Genomic DNA, 18,231 nt, shown 5'->3' with positions numbered 1-18,231 from the left:
TATTTATTTATTTGAGACAGAGAGAATGAGAGAGAGAGAGCACATGAGAGGGGGGAGGGTCAGAGGGAGAAGCAGGCTCCCCGCCGAGCAGGGAGCCTGATGCGGGACTCGATCCAGGGACTCCAGGATCATGACCTGAGCCCAAGGCAGTCGCTTAACCAACTGAGCCACCCAGGCGCCCTTTTTTACTTAATGTTTTGTGAACATCTCTCCACATCAGTACACGTGGATTCTTTTTAATAAGCCTTTGTGTTGAAATAGAACATATACACAGAGGCAAGCACTAATTGCAAGTGAATAGGTCAATGATTTGTACAGCGTGAACATCCCCATGTAACTACCACCAAGATTAAGAGATAGAACAGTACTAACACCTCAGGAGCCCCTTGCTTACCCCTTTCCGTTAACTTCCATACCCTCCTCCCTGAAGGGGGGAGTTCATTAAAGAAGTCCCAGGTGGGCTGTAGGCTTGACAAACATGGGGAAGGTTTCTGCCCACCTTCGAGAGCATTTTCTGAGAATTCCCTGAAGTTGGCAACTTTCTTCTTTCTGGCTTTCACCCTACCTAGGGCTTCTTTAGCACTCACCTTTAACGCCATGTTAGTTTTGCCTATTTTTGAAGTTCCTATAAACAAAATCATACAAATATATACTCTTTTGTATCTAGCTCCTTTTGCTCAACATTTTGGTTGTAAGATCCGTCTTTATTGCTTCACATAGCGTTCATTCATTCATCTTCATTCTTGTGGAATGTTCCATTATATAAATAATCCTCAAAGTATTTATTCATTCTACTGTTGATGGGCATTTGAGTTTTAAGGCTTGGGTTGTTATGAATATTGCTATTACAAATATTATAGTACATATCTTTTGATACACAGTTGTACCCATTTCTGTTAGATGTTTACCTAGGAGTAGAATTTCTGGGTATTGGTTTTAATAGATATTGCCCATCTGATTTTCAAAATGATTTTACACTCCCACTAGCAATGTATGAGGGTTTCCTTACAATACTTGGTATTGCCAGTCTTGTTAATCTTAGCCATACAGGTGGGCATGTGGTGATATCTCACTGGGTATTAACATGAATTCCCCTAATGACTGATGAAGTTGAACATTTTTTCTCATTTATTGACCATGTGGATATCTTCAAAAGAAGTACCTATTCAAGTCTCTTCTCCATTTTTAAAAAATCTTTTGTCTTTTTAAATCTTAGGATTTAAAAAAAATAAATCTTAGGATTTGTAGGCATTCTTTATATATTCTAGATATGGGTTCCTTGTGGAATACACACATTGCAAATACCTTCTCCCACTCTGTGCATTCATTCTCTTAATAGTATGTTTCAGTGAATGTAAATTCTGAATTATAAGGTAGTTCAATTTATTGATTTTTTTTAATGGTTATTGATTTTTGTGCCCTATTTAAGAAATCTTTGCTGGCCCCAAGGTATTAAAGATATTCATCTATGTTAACTCTAAAATTTCATTGTTTTAACTTTCACATGTAGCTCTATAATCTACCTGGAATTTTTTAAATGTACAGTGTGAGGTAGGGTTAATATTAACTTTTTTCCATATGGATATCCAATTGACCCAGCACCATTTACTGAAAAGACCATTCTTTCTCCACTGTCCTATTGAAAATATCATCTTTCCCTAACATACCTCTATCATCAAGTGTCCGTATATATTGGACACTCGAGTTTTGGATTTTGTTTAAGAAGGACTTCCCCAGCCTTAATATGATGAAGATAATCTGAAATAATCTGATGTGCTCTGATTTTAATCTTTCATTCATCTTGAAATTATGAATGTGTATGGTTTGAGGTAGGGATAAATTTTATCCCTGACTCATTTTTCTCCAGTTAAAGAATAGTCTATCCTGGGCACCTGGGTGGCTCAGTTGGTTAAGCGACTGCCTTCGGCTCAGGTCATGATCCTGGAGTCAGTCCCTGGATCGAGTCCCGCATCGGGCTCCCTGCTCGGCAGGGAGTCTGCTTCTCCCTCTGACCCTCCCCCCTCTCATGTGCTCTCTCTCTCTCATTCTCTCTGTCTCAAATTAAAAAAAAAAAATCTTTAAAAAAAATAAAAAAAAAAGAATAGTCTATCCTTTCTTCACTGTTTTAAAATGCCACCATTTAGGTAGGCTATTTTATCATATACCAGATTTCCATATACTCATGGGTCAATTTTTCTGATTTTTGCTTTTAATATAGTTCTTTATGTGATTTTGGTGCAGGTGGGCTATGTACTGATGTTAGGGAACCTCTGATCCTAGTGCAGATGTCCATTTGACTTTTGCATACTTCTGAACCAAATATTTTGCCAAATATCACCGAGTCCAGGAATAAGTCCTTTGACACACCTTCAGAAAGTAGCAAATGAATGAATTCATACAAATGAATGGTTCTTTCGTAATCAAAAGAATTTCCGAGTAGTTGAATTCAAAAAGTGCCCAGTTCACACCTTAAAGAATTTGACCTCAGGTGCAGGCTGCTGTGTGTTGTTGTATTCTGCTCTATTTCTTCTGAACTCCCTCTCAAAAAGGAAAGTCACATTTAAACAAGAATATTCTGCCTAGTCATCCCCAAAAGATGGAACAATCTAGCAGTTAGAAATGGGCTGGTCTGCACACAATCATTCTAACGACCTGCCAGGTAGGTCCAAGGTAGGCAGAGCTCTTATCTGAGCTATTGACATGAAAGAAGTCAAAAGAGAGAGATTGAGAGCGAGCAAGGCAAGCATAAATATGCCCCACTTTCCACCCAGCCCACTGCTTCTCTCTGGGACAATCTTCAAAGCCACTCAGTGTTTGACACAGGGTGTCAGCCCAATGTATTTGTCTTTCTTCTGGGCTCCTCTAACATTTGTGTTCTTTTTCCATTACTGTTTGGTTCTTACCCTGTCTTACCCTACCTAACTATAGTTACTTGAGTTGTCTCCTCCAAGAGACAGCAAGATCCCCCAGGGTGTGAACTCTGCCTTATTCATCTCTGTATATCTAGCAGCAAACATGTTGTGGGGCTCAGGTAGTCTCCCTATGCACATTTTTCCCCAGAACTGAATTTCTTCCTGTTGTGTAGTCAAGACAAAGAGTCCAACTGCACAGAAGCTTGAGGACATGGAGTTTGAATTTCATGTGGACTTTCTTCTGCTTGTGCTCTGCATGTTGGAATGGGTAACCCAACCAAATGAGAAAGAGGCCAAGAGCAGAAGTTAGCATCCTACCCACAGTGACCCAGCACGAATGGATCACTATCCCTAAATGGCAACAGATGAATGAACAGAGAGGGCAATGAAGCATGGAGGCCTCTTCTGCCAGGCCCAGGAAAACCAGTAGACAAGTGGCAGGGAAGAGCTCGTGCGGTGTCCCAGTGAGTTTCTTCTTTTGAGGCTGTGTGCCCATACAATGCCTTAGCTGGCCCTTTCTCTTTCCTGCCTGTATCTTTAAAAGTTGTCTCAAGGGTGTCATCCTTTCTTGTTGGAGCCCAGATGTGGGTCTATATGTCCATATTTGGCACCATCGTTTTTTCTTTCTTATTGAGGCAAGATATTTTTTCCCTGATTCCAAAAGCGATTAATTTTATTACAAAAAATTGCTAAATAGAGTCTCACTGCAATTACCCAGAGAAAACCAGTTTTTGATACTTTGTTGTGAATTCTTTGAGAGCATTTTCTGTGTATAGTTAAGCATTAGGGTTATGTGATCTATATTTTTTGTCACCTCACATTTCTCACTCATCAGTGCGACAAGGGCTTCTTTTTAACCAACATATAGACATCTGTAGCATTACTGTTAATAGATAGACCATAATTGTCTAATATGTCCCCTCTTAGTTGGACACTTAGGTTGTGCCTAACTTTTCACTACTATAAATGATGCTGCAGAGAACATCGTTTTAGCTAAACCTTCTGTCACATGCTTAGCATGTCCTTAAGGTCAATTTCTTAGACATAGAGAGCCCAGTTTCCTTCTCATGTCCCCTCCCACAGTGTGGGGAGCGTGAGGGTTTTCCACTTCAGCTCCTATTTGTTGCTGAATGATTAGACAGGCTTAGTTCATCAATATCTTGAAGCACAGACAAGATCAACATCCTCTAACAACATCCTCTAATGCTAATGAACTTTGCCTCCCTTCCAAGCTTAGTTTTCAGTGAGTTCTTCCCACCTTCCAAATTTCAGTGATAGGTCACTCATATAGGTGGGTCTTCTTTTCTTAATCTCCTTTCTTTGACCTATTTTCAAGACATGTAATTATTGTCTTTCTCATTCCTAGGAATTTTTTGATGTCTGGCCAGTCCTGATGGGGGAGGCTCCACCCTATTCTGGTCCCAGGACTCCGGATGGAAGGGTAGGTCTCTCTCTGGCTTGTATGATCTAATGTTTATTGGAATGCACATGTAAGGCCCTGTAGACCTTGCTGACATTTCTTTTTCACTTAGATATTTATCTTCTCTGGGTTGGGTCATTTCCCTTGAAGGTCTGGTAATTGTTTATTATTGCCATGCCTTGTAATTTGCAAGGTATTTTCAATATCTTGATAGAGTTTCAGAGTAATGTGGTGGGATTGACTAAAGAAGAATTAATATTCTCATTCCACAGATAAGGAAAGAGCCCCAGAAAGGTCAAAGCTATCTGCTCAAAGATTCACCCAGCAAATGTTTAGAATTGCAGGCAATTAGAGCTAGAAATAACCTTAATATTTAATTGTATAAATTGATAGCCAGAAGGTCAATTCCAGCCAATAGATAAACCTATTTGGCTGCATACATTTAAAATTGTTTCTTTTTAAATTTTTTTTTTAATTTGTAGCTTAACATTAAAAAATCAAGATATTTCCCATAAATATCTAGATTCTCAGTTTCTTTTTTAAAAGTGGAAGATCAGTCGAAACTGGACCCACAGTCCCACAGGGTAAATTTTTTTTTTTTAAGATTTTATTTTTAAGTAATCCCTACACCCAATGGGAGGCTTAAACTCACAACCCCAAGATCAAGAGTCACATAGCCTGCCGATTGAGCCAGCCAGGCGCTCCAACAGAATAAATTTGGTGGGAGCGGAGTGGCAGGTACCTTCTTAGAACCTGGTCTGAGCTCTCTAGTTTGCCAAAGTCCCCTCCATTCCCCTTGTTTCCCCCTGCCCCCAGCCCCCGCTTTCACTTATGGTTCTATCAGATCTCTCCAGGCACTAGAGTTTGTGACCTCTGCTTTCATAGCATTGCTTTATTTTATTTTATTTTTTTAAGATTTTATTCTTGGGGCGCCTGGGTGGCTCAGTCGTTAAGCGTCTGCCTTCGGCTCAGGACATGATCCCAGAGTCCTGGGATTGAGCCCCGCATCGGGCTCCCTGCTTGGCGGGAAGCCTGTTTCTCCCTCTCCCACTCCCTCTGCTTGTGTTCCCTCTCTCGCTGTGTCTCTCTCTGTCAAATAAATAAATAAAACCTTAAAAAAAAAAGATTTTATTCTTAAAAATTTTTATTCGTTTATTTGAGAGAGAGAGAGAGGGAAAAAAAACATGAGTGGGGGGAGGGGCAGAGTGAGAAGCAGACTCCCCACTGACTCAGCGGGCTCCATCCCAGGATCCTGAGATCTGACCTGAACCAAAGGCAGACACTTAACCGACTGAGCCACCCAGGCGCCCCCCATTGCTTTATTTTAAAAGATGAGGCATCAACACCTTAGAGAAGCTGAAATGATATCTGTGGGGAGGAAAAGATGAGGTGGGGTAATCAGATCTGTCACTCAAACAGCCTAGGGAACCTGTAGAATGACTGAATGACCGTAGCTGAGGCCACAAAGGACAAGTAAGCAGCAGAGTCATGCCCAGAATTGAATTTCAGTCTTGTGCTTGCCCCACAAGATCTTTTAGCCTGTCTGAAATTGTGTGTCAATTTCTGCTAGGAGGCCTCATTCCACCCAGCCAACCCTAACCCTACCCCAAATTCATGTGTGCGTGCATGCTCCCGTGGGTGAATATGTGTGTATGATAGTTTATTTAGTCTTAATTCAAACTCCAAGAATTCAAAATTAACACCCTTGCCTGTGAGCTTCATGAACACACCAGGAAGAATTCACTCTGGAAATCTACATCATCTGCTGTGCTTTATCCAAAGTAACTTTTTAACCTACTCTTGTTCTGCTTCAAACTACTGTTCCACCCTCACAATTCCATGATTTCATTTGGGGAGACTGAGTCTTCAAGCACTGCATCACGTGCTACTGTTGGAAAGCAACTCGGGATGCTTTTCTCTTTAAGCACGGCTTTTCGTGTTGGTCTGATTGATGTGTTCTCACGAAGCTTTCTCTCCAATTCATGGAAGAGCTGGGTCTGTATCTTCTGGAAATGCAGAAGGAGAAGAACTGGAATAGAGGTCACCATTGGTTTCAGATACCACCGACTTCAGTTAACTTCAACTTCCTAGGCTGCTTTTAATATTCAGCTCTCTGAGCGAAGCCCTGAGGTCAGAGGTCATCTCCAACTCCAGGATGGCCAGAGAAATGCTGGGCTCTGAATTATCCGGCTCTTCAAGATGGAGCTGAATGGAACATTTTCTTACTAAGCGCCAGTCCAGGAAATGCTGCCCACCATTTGATCGGTTTCCCCAAGGTGACTAGCGCACTTATGGTTAAGACTGTCCTTTCCAGAAACCTTTCTACATCTCAGGTAGCAAGGGCTCTATCCTTGCAACAGTATGAGGCATTAGGTTGTGATGGCGAAGGCCAGAGGGCAAAGGACTTTGGTTTGGGTTGGTTGCTAACCTGTGGGGTGAACTTGATTTTCTCATCTATCTGTCACTGAACTCATCTCCAAGGTCAGTTCTAAGTCTAGGACACAGCTAGGGAGGAGACACACATAGGCTTGAGCTGGGGCCCAGACCCAGCATGACAGGATTGGCCCAAAGTGGATCTTTTAGAAAGACTGGGCTTGGAAAGAGCAAGCCAGCCAATTATGTGGCCTTGGACAACCTCTCTTAACCTCACCTTCCTCATCTGTAATGCCTGGATAATCAAGATGGCCTGGCCAGGCCATGGTAGCCGTAACAAACCACAGGCTGACACGTAATAGGCAAACAATCATCATGGCTTCCAACGTTGAATCTCATTATCTGCTGGCACTTTACCTGGACTATGTTATTTACTCTTCTCAACAGGTTCATAAAGGAAGTATCCTCATGATTTCCATTTCACGGTTGAGGAGATTGAGGTTATGAGGGGTCAATTCATTTGCACAAATTTAAATGCAGGATGCTTTTCTTTCCAGTAACTCATTACAGTCCTGCTTTTTAGCATTCCCTCTGGCCTTCTAACAGCCTCACACTTTAAGTGCCACATTCACGTGAGAAATACAGCTTTGGTCTGGACTTTGACCAATTAGCCTCTCCAAATCGTGAGTCTAAAGATCACCAACAGCAGCTACACCTCACTTCATCTCCTTTTATTTATTTATTTTTTTAATTTATTTATTTGACAGAGAGAGACACAGCGAGAGAGGGAACACAAGCAGGGGGAGTGAGAGAGGGAGAAGCAGGCCTCCCGCGGAGCAGGGAGCCCGATATGGGACTCGATCCCAGGACCCTGGGACCATGACCTGAGCCGAAGGCAGACGCTTAACGACTGAGCCACCCAGGCGCCCCTCATCTCCTTTTAAAAAGTAAAACGTTGGGGGCGCCTGGGTGGCTCAGTTGTTAAGCGTCTGCCTTTGGCTCAGGTCATGATCCCAGGGTCCTGGGATCGAGCCCCGCATCGGGCTCCCTGCTCGGCGGAAAGCCTGCTTCTCCCTCTCCCACTCCCCCTGCTTGTGTTCCCTCTCTCGCTGTGTCTCTCTCTGTCAAATAAATAAAATCTTTAAAAAAAAAAAAAAAAGTAAAACGTTGTACATGTGTGTGTTTTCATTATTAAAAGGTTACACAGGCTGATTAGGCTTTGTGGAAAAAAACCAAAAAACAGCACTCGTTTAAAAACTGGTTTATTTCTCTGCAGGATAATTTTGCTATGGCTGTGTTTTTGGCTCTTTCAAAGCCCCTTGTGTTGTAGTCTCAGCTGCTCAGGTGGAAGGTAACAAAGGAGCTCATTGATGGCTCAGTTTTGACTTTCCAAAGGCTGGTAAATTCTTAACATGAATATGGCCTTGAAGTCAACTGGGCTAAGCTGCAGTGTATGGAAAAGCCCTATTTACCTAAAGTACACTGATTTTTTTGTTGCTTTCTGTGAAAGTAAACTGATTCTCCTGTGGGCTTCAGAAAGAAGACAAAAATCCATTTCTAACCTTTCTGAAGGAGTCTCATAGAGACCCCTGGAGGTGGAAGCCTGGCGGAGGGGGGGGGGCGGGGGGGGCGGCCCAGGGAGCCAGCAGCTGGTCTCAGGGAGCAGCCCAGACCCGAGGACAGATGAGCTAAAACAAAGACCCGAGGAGGGCGGAGAAGGTCAGAGAAGCCGGCCTCCCTTGCCCCACAGAGGGCCACTCAGCTCTACCAGGTCCCTGCCGACAACGCCGACCGCCACCTTTGCTTTCAGGAACTGCCTACAGGATACAACTTCCCTTTCAAAAATGTCCGCAGCACGATTTGTTTACATTTACTGAAAAGGCGATACATGAGCCTGTGAAAAGCTCACACTGTACAAAAGGATAGACCATGGAAGTCCAGCCTCCCCTGAGGCAGCCAGTGGGAGCAGTCTGTCCTTCCAGGAACATCTACAGATGCCCAGATATTCCTAGAATTCCACCACCAGCATCACCCCCAACAAATGGGATGCTTCTGGTTTGTGCCTGACTTTCCCAGCTTGACGAGACTTCGGCCCCTTCCTCTCTCAGCACAGATACAGCTACATTGTTCTGGAGACATGCAGAGTATCCACTGGATGCAGGCGCTGGGCGGCCACCCTCCTGATGACAGCATTACGGTGGCTCCAGACTTCTGAAAGCAGTCTGGCTGAGACCCCTGGCTGGGGCAAAGGATGATTTTACCCACATTTAGAAGTGTGTCTCTAGGATTCATGACCACACATGGAATCGCCGCGTCAAAGGAGATATGCATTTTAATCTACGAGGGATATGGCTAATCATTCAACCACAATCTTAGAATCGTAGCTGGGGATTATCTAGTTTGGGTATTATCTCTTTTCTGATTGTCTTTGGACCCCTCCACGTCCACAGTGCTTGCCTTGGCCAGACTAACGAGGAAGGTAGGACAGGAAAGGGAGTGAGAGAGAACAAAGAGAGACACAGGATCTCCATGTGCCCAGCTCTGCCCCATTAGGGCAGCTCAAACAAACACATACCACCGGTTTTCCAGCTGGGGAAACTGAGCCCCCAGGAGTGCTCACAGTAAAACCAAGACTAGAGCATGAGTCTTAGTGGCTGCTAGTCAGAAGGAGCAGAGCCTCTGGAACTTGAAGAAAGTCGTGATCACCTGCAACCAAATGGACATTCAGACACCTCTGACTGATGGAGCTTCTCTTTGTGGAGGTTGTGAGTCAGGAGACCAGATGGGGTTCAGGTATCTACATTTACATCTCTAGAGCAGTACTTCTCAAAATATTGCACTCAAGGAACAGCTTTGTTGGTTTGTTTTTTTTAATTTCCAATCCACTTTGGACTGATACTTTTCAAAAGGGGATCACACTATATAACCAGAAAAATTAAAAATTTCAAAGACATGCAAATCGTAAATCCCTTCCTTTTTTATTAATCTCAACAGACCTAACTTAACTCAGTCAAACGGCTATATACAAGTTTCTAAACACTGACTCTCAATTTCTGTTTTTATCTCGTCATGGAATGGTACCAAATGATAGTCCCAGTCCAGGGTCCATGCTTTGAATAGCCCTGTTTAGGGTGAGAGTGATGCAGAGAGTAAAACACTATCTTAGGTTAACATAAGGTTAACCTTAAGTGGTGTCACAGAAAGAGCCCTGAGAGTAAGAGTCAAGGGTTTCACTCCTGTCCTGACTCACTGTCTACTATAAAATGAGTCCCTTTCTTCCTCTCTCTGGGTTTCATTTTTCCCATTTATAAAATGGTTTTTAACCTGCCCATTGCAGCTGGGTGTTCAGATGATCTAATAAGGTGATAGAATTTTCCCTGGTTAGGGGAATATCCAGTATCCCACTGCCAATATCCCACTTCCCGTTAGGAAGTCATGTAACTGAAAAAAAAAAAAAAAAAAGGAAGTCATGTAACTGAACAGATCTACTTTAGAGGATGGGAGTTTTGATGGTGCAAGGAGGTGGGAAGGATGGAAGAGGTGGAAAGTGGGTTGGGGGGCATGAAGTAAGTTTGGGAGGACAAGTCTGGAAGAGCTGACACAGCAAAGAGAGCAGCTGAGTGATGGGAGTCAAGGAGAAAGGGGGGCTGGAACGATGGAGCTGAGCTCTGCAGGAATGGCTGAGTTGACCACAACTCTAAATGGACAGGAGTATCCTTTCCACCTCCCTCTCTCCCTGGACTCCAGAAAGCAGTCTTTCTCTCTTTCTCCTTGTGCTCAACCCCCAGCTCCCCTTGGAACACTTCCTATCCCTCTTTCCCAGATCCCAGCCCCTGCCTGGCCACGGTGGGCTGGTTTGAAGGTTAAGCACTCTGAATCACGAGTCAGCTGAGGACAGTGAGCTCCAGAGGCAGCCGGGATACGCCCTGAGAGGGCCAGGCTGGTGTTTCTGGAAAACCACAGGGTACTCAGTAAAGAACAAGCCCTGTCTCATGGACACCCTTGTGCTGAAGTTCTGTCTCTGGCTCTCATGTTATAGATTTCTTTATCTCTTTTGTCTAGGAAATCAACTTTTACAAGGTCATTGACTACATCCTACATGGCAAAGAAGACATCAAAGTAATCCCGTAAGTTTCTCCTCAAAACAGGTAGAATGGTAAGCATGTTATGGATGTCCATTGATACTCATTCCAAGATCAACACTAAGCAAACCCAAGAGGGCCACACACTTGGTCAGAGACAGGAAGAGCAGTAAGGAGACAGTGTGGAAGAGTAGAAAGACCATACGAGTTGGGAAAAGACGCTGCATGTTGTTGAGTCAGCTCCTGGGAGTTCCGGTCTCAGGCCTCAGTTCCCCGTCTACAGAACAAGACGGTGGGATCTGATTAGGGCTTTCCAGTGGTTTCCTGTGGAGGCACATCTGGGGCCCAGCCAGGGAGGTGAGGCAAAGGCAAGAAGCTGGTGCAAGGAAAGCTCATTCTCTGTTGTCCTCTTCTTAACGGACCATGGAGGATGGAAAGGCAAGAATTCCCAGAGGGCAAGGCTTCCACCTCCCTGTATGTGGTAAGGACTCCAAGGCCATTTTAAGATTCTAACAGTCAAGAACCTTCTTTAGTAGAAGCTTGTACTTTTTTGTACTTTTTTCGGTCAGTAGGTCACTGTCCGAAACCTAGCTGCCTTGCTATCTATTGAAACCTTCTCTGTGCTAACAGGACACTCACAGTTCTGCCTTGAAGCCGGCTCACTTTCTGAACTGACTTGCAGACACCTCCAGGCCAAAATCAGACTCTGGGATTTACCTTCGGTCACCTTAATCTTTAAACAGTGGGTATGAGAGGCCACAATGGGAGTTGACCTTGGTCATCACTGGACTGAAGGATGATAATCCTGTCACACAGACAATCCAGTTCACAGGTTTATCTGTAACTGGTTGGGGCTGAGAAGTTGCTTCAAGGTCCTTAGTTTCTGGGTTCTCTCTGTTCATTCCTGTTTGCATGAAAACTGATTCTTTTCTAAGCTTATTCCTCCCTCCCTCCTTCCCTCTCTCCCTTCCTTCCTTTCTTTCTTTTTTAAGTAGGCTCCACACCCAGCATGGAGCTCAACGCCGGGCTTGAACTCATGACCCTGAGATCAAGACCTGAGCTGAGATCAAGCGTCAGACGCTTAACCAACTGAGCCACTGAGGCACCCGTGTTTTTTTTTTTTTAACCTTGTCAAATGCATACTCTTTAACCATTCTAACTTCTTTTCTAGAGCTATAAGTTTATTAAACTCTTTATCTGTTGTTACTAGTTACCACAGGTCACAGTTTTCCACAGTGTTTTACCACTGTTTATCAAGCATCATATCCTTCTAGCTTCTGATAACACACACTCACTTTGCTACCTTCCACACAGTCCCGAAGCTATGTCACCTATTTTAGGTTCTTTGTTATGGCAGCACCCTGTTTCTGAGAGCAATTTTTGTATCGGCCAAAGCAGGCCAGGCTACATTATGGTAACAAAACCTTAAGACCTTAGTGGTATAAACAGTAAAAACTTATTTATCATCCCACTGCCTGCAAATCGCTGGTTGGTGGGTGTGGCTGGAGTATCCTGCATGGACGGTAGCCAGGCAGGGACCACAGCTGGTGGAGCAGCCACCATTTTGAACCTTGCGAGGTTGACTAACTTGCCAGAGGGAAAGCGAGAACACAACAAAACACACACTGGCTCTTAAACATCCCTCCAGAGGGGGCGCGCTTCACTTCTCACGTTTCACTGACCGGAGTTAGTATATGGCCGCACCCAACCTCAAGTGGACAGAGAATGCAACCCTCTCATGTGCCAGGAGTGAGAGCCAGAATATTCGCGGCTATCCTAAATGACTGCCAAAGTATACGCCATCTGTACAAATACTAAATAAATGGTTAATCAAACCAAAAGAAGACAAAGTAAGGTTTAGAGAGAACATAGAGCAGGTGGAAAAAATAAAAAGTGCACATTAAGGTAATATTTAAACCAAAATATATTGATAATTACTTTAAATGTAAATCAACTAAATGTTCCAATTAAATGACAAAGATTGCCGGCCGGAAAGAAAGAAATCTATCACATTTCATTGATTCTAAGATGCATCATTTTCTACTTTTTGACTTTTTTTTTTTTTAAGATTTTATTTATTTATTTGACAGAGAGAGACACAGCGGGAGAGAGAGCACAAGCAGGAGGAGTGGGAGAGGGAGAAGCAGGCTTCCCGCCGAGCAGGGAGCCCGATGCAGGGTTCGATCCCAGGACCCTGGGATCATGACCTGAGCCGAAGGCAGACGCCCAACGACTGAGCCACCCAGGCGCCCCTTTTTTGACATTTCTGGAATAGAATCAATGACACTGTATGATGGCTGTCAGCCAGATGGCAGTTAATGATGTAACTATTATTGCCTGTTTACGTATGAACTTGGCATGACCATTGATATTGTTAGGACTTCAGTTGAGTTATGTGCACTATTGGTTGTACCCACATTGAATTTAATTGCCATATAAAGTTAAAGAGGGGCGCCTGGGCAGTGCAGTCAGTTAAGTATCCGACTCTTGGTTTTGGCTCAGGTTGTGATCTCAGGGTCATGAGATTGAACCCCGTATGGGGTTCCTCACTCAGCTCAGAGTCCGCTTAAAACTCTTAAAACTCTCCCTCTCACTCTGCCCCTCCCCTCTGCGCTCTCTCTCTTTCTCAAATAATCTTTTTTTTTTTAAGTAACTTGAAGAGATTATATACCATAATGCAGCACTGAAACAGAAAGTTGCTTTGAATGGCACAAAAAGATAGGAAAAGTGTGGAATATAAAAATCTATTTCTAGGGCGCCTGAGTGGCTCAGTTGGTTAAGTGACTGCCTTCGGCTCAGGTCATGATCCTGGAGTCCCGGGATCGAGTCCCGCATCAGGCTCCCTGCTCGGCAGGGAGTCTGCTTCTCCCTCTGACCCTCTCATGCTCTATCTCATTCTCTCTCAAATAAATAAATAAAATCTTAAAAAAAAAAAAAAGACTATTAATGGCTGATTTTCTTAAAAAAAATCTATTTCTAAATTCTAAATTCTAAGAGATCCCTGTTGATATTAATAAGGTAATAATTACAAGTTCAAAAAACATTGCATCACAGATGAACTGGCAGCATTTTATCTTTCTCGTTACATGTAGGAAATGGTCTGTCTAGGAACAGCTGACTTGCTAGGTATGAAGAAATACTGTACATCCTGTTTATAAGAGACCTATCTAAAAGACAAGAATGCAGAGAGGTTGGCAGTAAAAGAAAGAAAAAATATATATACATGCAGATGCTAATAGAAAAAACTAATATAACTATGTTAATATCAGATATCAGATAAAATTAGATAATATAACAAAGAGCACAAGTAGAGATATAGTCAATTCTTAATGATAAAGGGGTTAATTCACCTGGCTATTACTGGAAGATATTACAATTCTAAATCTGTATACACTTCATAACATGGCCTCAAAAAAAAAAGCAAAAGGTGACAGCAATATAAGAAAATATAGGCAGATCCATGTTTGCTAATTGATAGGAGGAGCAGACTAAAACATAATATAGAATATTTAAATAACACAATTAAACTTAATTGAATGGATATAGAGAGAACACAGCACTCCATCCCCAAAACCAGAGGACACTCAGTCTTTTCAAGCATACGTGTGACATTTATAATAACTGGTGATAAATGGGCCACAAAGTAAACTTCGTATTTCAAAAGACTGAAATAATACATAGAATGTCCCCTGGTCACAATGAAATTATCCTAGAAACCAATAACAAAAAACTAATTAGAATAGTCTTCATATGCAACTAGAAGCTAGAAGGCCAGGAGCCCTGTGGATGTAGTCTATACAGATTGGCCTCCTGGCACAGGGAGGGGAGGGTTCAAGAGTCGATCTGGAGGGACAGACAAGAGCGGTCTATCACATCATCTCAAGAAATTAACAACAAAGGGCGCCTGGGTGGCTCAGTCATTAAGCGTCTGGCTCAGGTCGTGATCCCAGGGTCCTGGGATCGAGCCCCGCATCAGGCTCCCTGCTCCATGGGAAGCCTGCTTCTTCCTCTCCCACTCCCCCTGCTTGTGTTCCCTCTCTCGATGTGTCTCTCTCTGTCAAAAAATAAATAAAAATATTTTTAAAAAAAGAAATTAACAACAAATCAGCAAAAAAATAAGCCCAAAGAATAAACATAAGCCCAGAAATTAAAACAGAAAAAGACAAAAGAACGATTCATGAAGATCTTTTTTTTTTTTTTTTAAAGATTTTATTTATTTGACAGAGAGAGACACAGCGAGAGAGGGAACACAAGCAAGGGGAGAGGGAGAGGGAGAAGCAGGCTTCCTGTGGAGCTGGGAGCCCGATGCGGGGCTCGATCCCAGGACCCTGGGATCATGACCTGAGCCGAAGGCAGGCGCTTAATGACTGAGCCACCCAGGCACCCCCGATTCATGAAGATCTTAATGCATCTTTCCACATTTATATCTTTTCTCACAACAAAAAAGTATAATCTTACAATAAATAAAAGATAATAATACCAAAAATTGTAATATTGTCATGAGGGATAAATAAATACGTAAAGCACCCAGCTTAGTGCTCGGTGCGTGGTAGGAGTTCACTGTAGATGAGTTCCCTCAGTCTCTCTATGGAATTAAGCTACCTCTTTCTGTGTATTAATGGAGGGAAAAGATGGTGCCTGCTTTTGTTCAGCAATCAGTGTTGTCCCTTTTCTTGGATAATCACACTCAGTGTGCCATCATAAAATGTATTCATCATGCTTTTTTTCCATGTCTAAATTTGAAACATTAAGATGCTTAGACAAGATTTGGGGCTCATTCAGGCATAGGCAATGTAAGCAGGACTTGAGAGCCATGAGAGTAGAGAGGGGCAAAGACCCAGATTCAAGGTTTTAGTCCAACTGTCCCTACATCAAAAGTTACCAGTTGTCTTTGGCCTTTACAGGAATCCACCTCCTGATCATTGGGCTTTAGTAAGTGGTCTGCCCACTTATGTTGCCCAGAATGGCCTGGTAAGTAACACAACTTGGAAGAGGGAGAGTCTTGAATCAGTTGGAAGAGTAAAAGGATTTCAGATCGAGAGAGTGGGAAACATGATGGGAAGTGTGGGTCTCTCAAAGCCTGACTCTCTCATTTCTCAACTCACTTGACACTTGGTCGAAGGACATGAACAGAGAATTGACATCTGAGGAAATATGAAATACACAGAGAAATAATCCTTAGATGGGAAGGTGCTTAGTCTCACTGACAATTAAAGATACTTGCTCGTGTGTCAGGGACAAAAGCAAATGGCAGACTGGTCTTCCAGGCTCACCACAGACCCAGTCCCAGCCTCTCATTCCAGAGACTCAGTTGCCACTCTTTACCCCTCATCCCTGCCATATTTCCAGCTGTACCATGTACAGCAGAGCTCAAATGCTCCATCTCCCACCACGCCCCACCCACTCGGGGTCAAAAATGGAGTAAGCATCCCCTGCCCTAGAAAGAAAGGTCTTGTCTGTTAGCTGCACATCACCCCCATATTTGAGCCCAGTCACCCCTTTATCCTTCCCCAGGCACACACTACTCAATGCTGCTCACATAGCCAGAAGTTTATATATTGAATATTTTCTAGGTACCAGGCACTGTCATTGGCTTTGGGGATAGACAGATAGATGTACCAGATACAACTTCTGTTCTGAAGCTCATAATCGAAGGGGGAGATATTTTAAACAGATTCTTATATACAATGTGATGAGGACACAAGAGAGATATACTGGGTATATTCTAGGAACACAAAGTAGGAGGCATATAAACCAGGCTTTTCTTCCTAGAGTGTTAGTCTGAGTGGTTTTAAAATAAATAGGTTATTAGGCGGGCAGGAACAGGAAAGGGGATTCAAGATGAAGGCAACAACGTGAGCAAACCCAGGCCTGGAGGTTTGACTGGCATGGTGTGTACAGTCCAGTGTGGCTGGAATATTAGGTTTGAGAGAGGAAGAGGTCAAGAGATGAGGCTTGAGGGGGAGGGGAGCGCCAGATAGCAGTGACCTTGGATGCCAGGTCGCGGGGGTGGGACGTTAATCTGTAGACAATGAGCTTTTAAGCAAGAGATTGGCATAGTCAATTTTCATTTTAAAAAGATAACTCAGAGAGATCTGAAGGGATTAAGAGGCAGAGCACAAAATATATCCTTACAAGCAAGAGAAAAGGAGCATCTCAGCAAGGGCACAGACAGTGAAGAGTACCAGCATGGCACACAGCCATTGAGTGCCTAGGAGCCACGCAGTAAATAAATCTGCTCGTTTGATACTCACACAAGTCTGACAGACAAGATGGAGAGAGGGAGATCAGGGATCAGATCTAATACCGGGAGGGTAAAACTGGCAGGACTTTGTGATTGTGAGCAGAGAGGGAGGGAGAAAGAAGAGTCAGAGCCAATTTCGGGCTTCTGGGTTGGATAAGTAGTGCTGCCATCAGGTTTGGATGCAAGATGAGGAGGTAAGTTGCAGACAAGGTGACACTGAGACATTTTTCGGCAGCAAATGTCCAGTAGGCAGCTGAAGAGATGACTCTGAAGCTGTGGGAGAGAGGAGGGACGGAGATGGGGATTTGGAAGATATCAGGACCAGATGGTACCTGAAACCATGTGTGTGAATGAAGTCACCAGGGAGAGTGAGAGGGACCTGGGGTGGGATACTGTTGGGATGCCAGCATTTAAAGATTAGGTGGAGAAAGAGGAATGTGTGAGGGAGGATCAGAAGGAGGGCTCAGAGGTATCTGGAGATCCGGGAGCGAATAGTGTCATGGAAACCAAGGAAGTAGAGAGATGGCCAAATGCAGCAAAAATGATCTAGCGAGATAAGAACTGAAAACCCTATTGAGTTTGGCAGTTAGATCACTGGTGGCCCCGATGAGAGCATATTTGGTGGTGAGGTGGATGTGGAGACCAGCATGTGGTCTGCCAAGGTGTGAATGGGTAATGAGGAGGTAGAGAATCGCAAAAGAAAAGAACAGGAGAAAGCCTGGATGGTTGCTACTGGGACCATGTTTGGGTCGAGGGAGGATTTCATTTTCCAGGATGGGAAAGACTCAAGCAAGCTCATGGCTGAAGGGAAAGAGCCCTCGGAGAGGTTGGAGATCAGGAGGGAACAATGGCAACGATGGAATTGGTCTAAAGAGAGGCCAGTTCTGGAACAGGAGCAGAGACTGCTCACCCTCTGAGACCACAGGATGGTCAGGGCCAGTGGGACTGGCTGGGTTACTTCAAGCTCATATTGGTGCCTTTTTGAGAACTAGACAAAAGTACCACTTCTCAGTGGACAAAAAGAGAAAGACGAGGAGCATGGCTCTGCAAACAGGCTGAGTCAAGAACAGGCTGGATTTCAGCTCCCAGTCAGCCCCTCAGTGAGATGTTTTTGTGCAGTACACACACTATGCAACTGTACACAGAGGTCCCATGGGCAGGGCTCTGGAGTGTCAGCTAAGTCTCCTATGTATGGTAGGG

General features: G+C 43.7%; 1 protein-coding gene across 1 annotated transcript in view; it reads left to right on the top strand.

Annotated features, from left to right (window-relative positions):
- The window catches only part of LOC118006696 (rod cGMP-specific 3',5'-cyclic phosphodiesterase subunit alpha-like), a 57,698-nt gene that overhangs the window by 10,055 nt on the left and 29,412 nt on the right, over positions 1-18,231 (top strand). The window contains exons 5-7 of the mRNA XM_034999469.1: positions 4,279-4,353; positions 10,768-10,832; positions 15,692-15,758. Coding sequence (XP_034855360.1) covers positions 4,279-4,353; positions 10,768-10,832; positions 15,692-15,758 — 207 coding nt within the window. The remainder of the gene's footprint in view (positions 1-4,278; positions 4,354-10,767; positions 10,833-15,691; positions 15,759-18,231) is intronic.

This window comes from Mirounga leonina, unplaced genomic scaffold (genome assembly GCF_011800145.1).
Source record: "Mirounga leonina isolate KUSES-001 unplaced genomic scaffold, KU_Mleo_1.0 Mir_98, whole genome shotgun sequence".
In the NCBI taxonomy this organism is placed as follows: domain Eukaryota; kingdom Metazoa; phylum Chordata; class Mammalia; order Carnivora; family Phocidae; genus Mirounga; species Mirounga leonina.
Note: the sequence above shows the minus strand (reverse complement) of the source record. Positions and strands in the feature narration are given on the sequence as shown.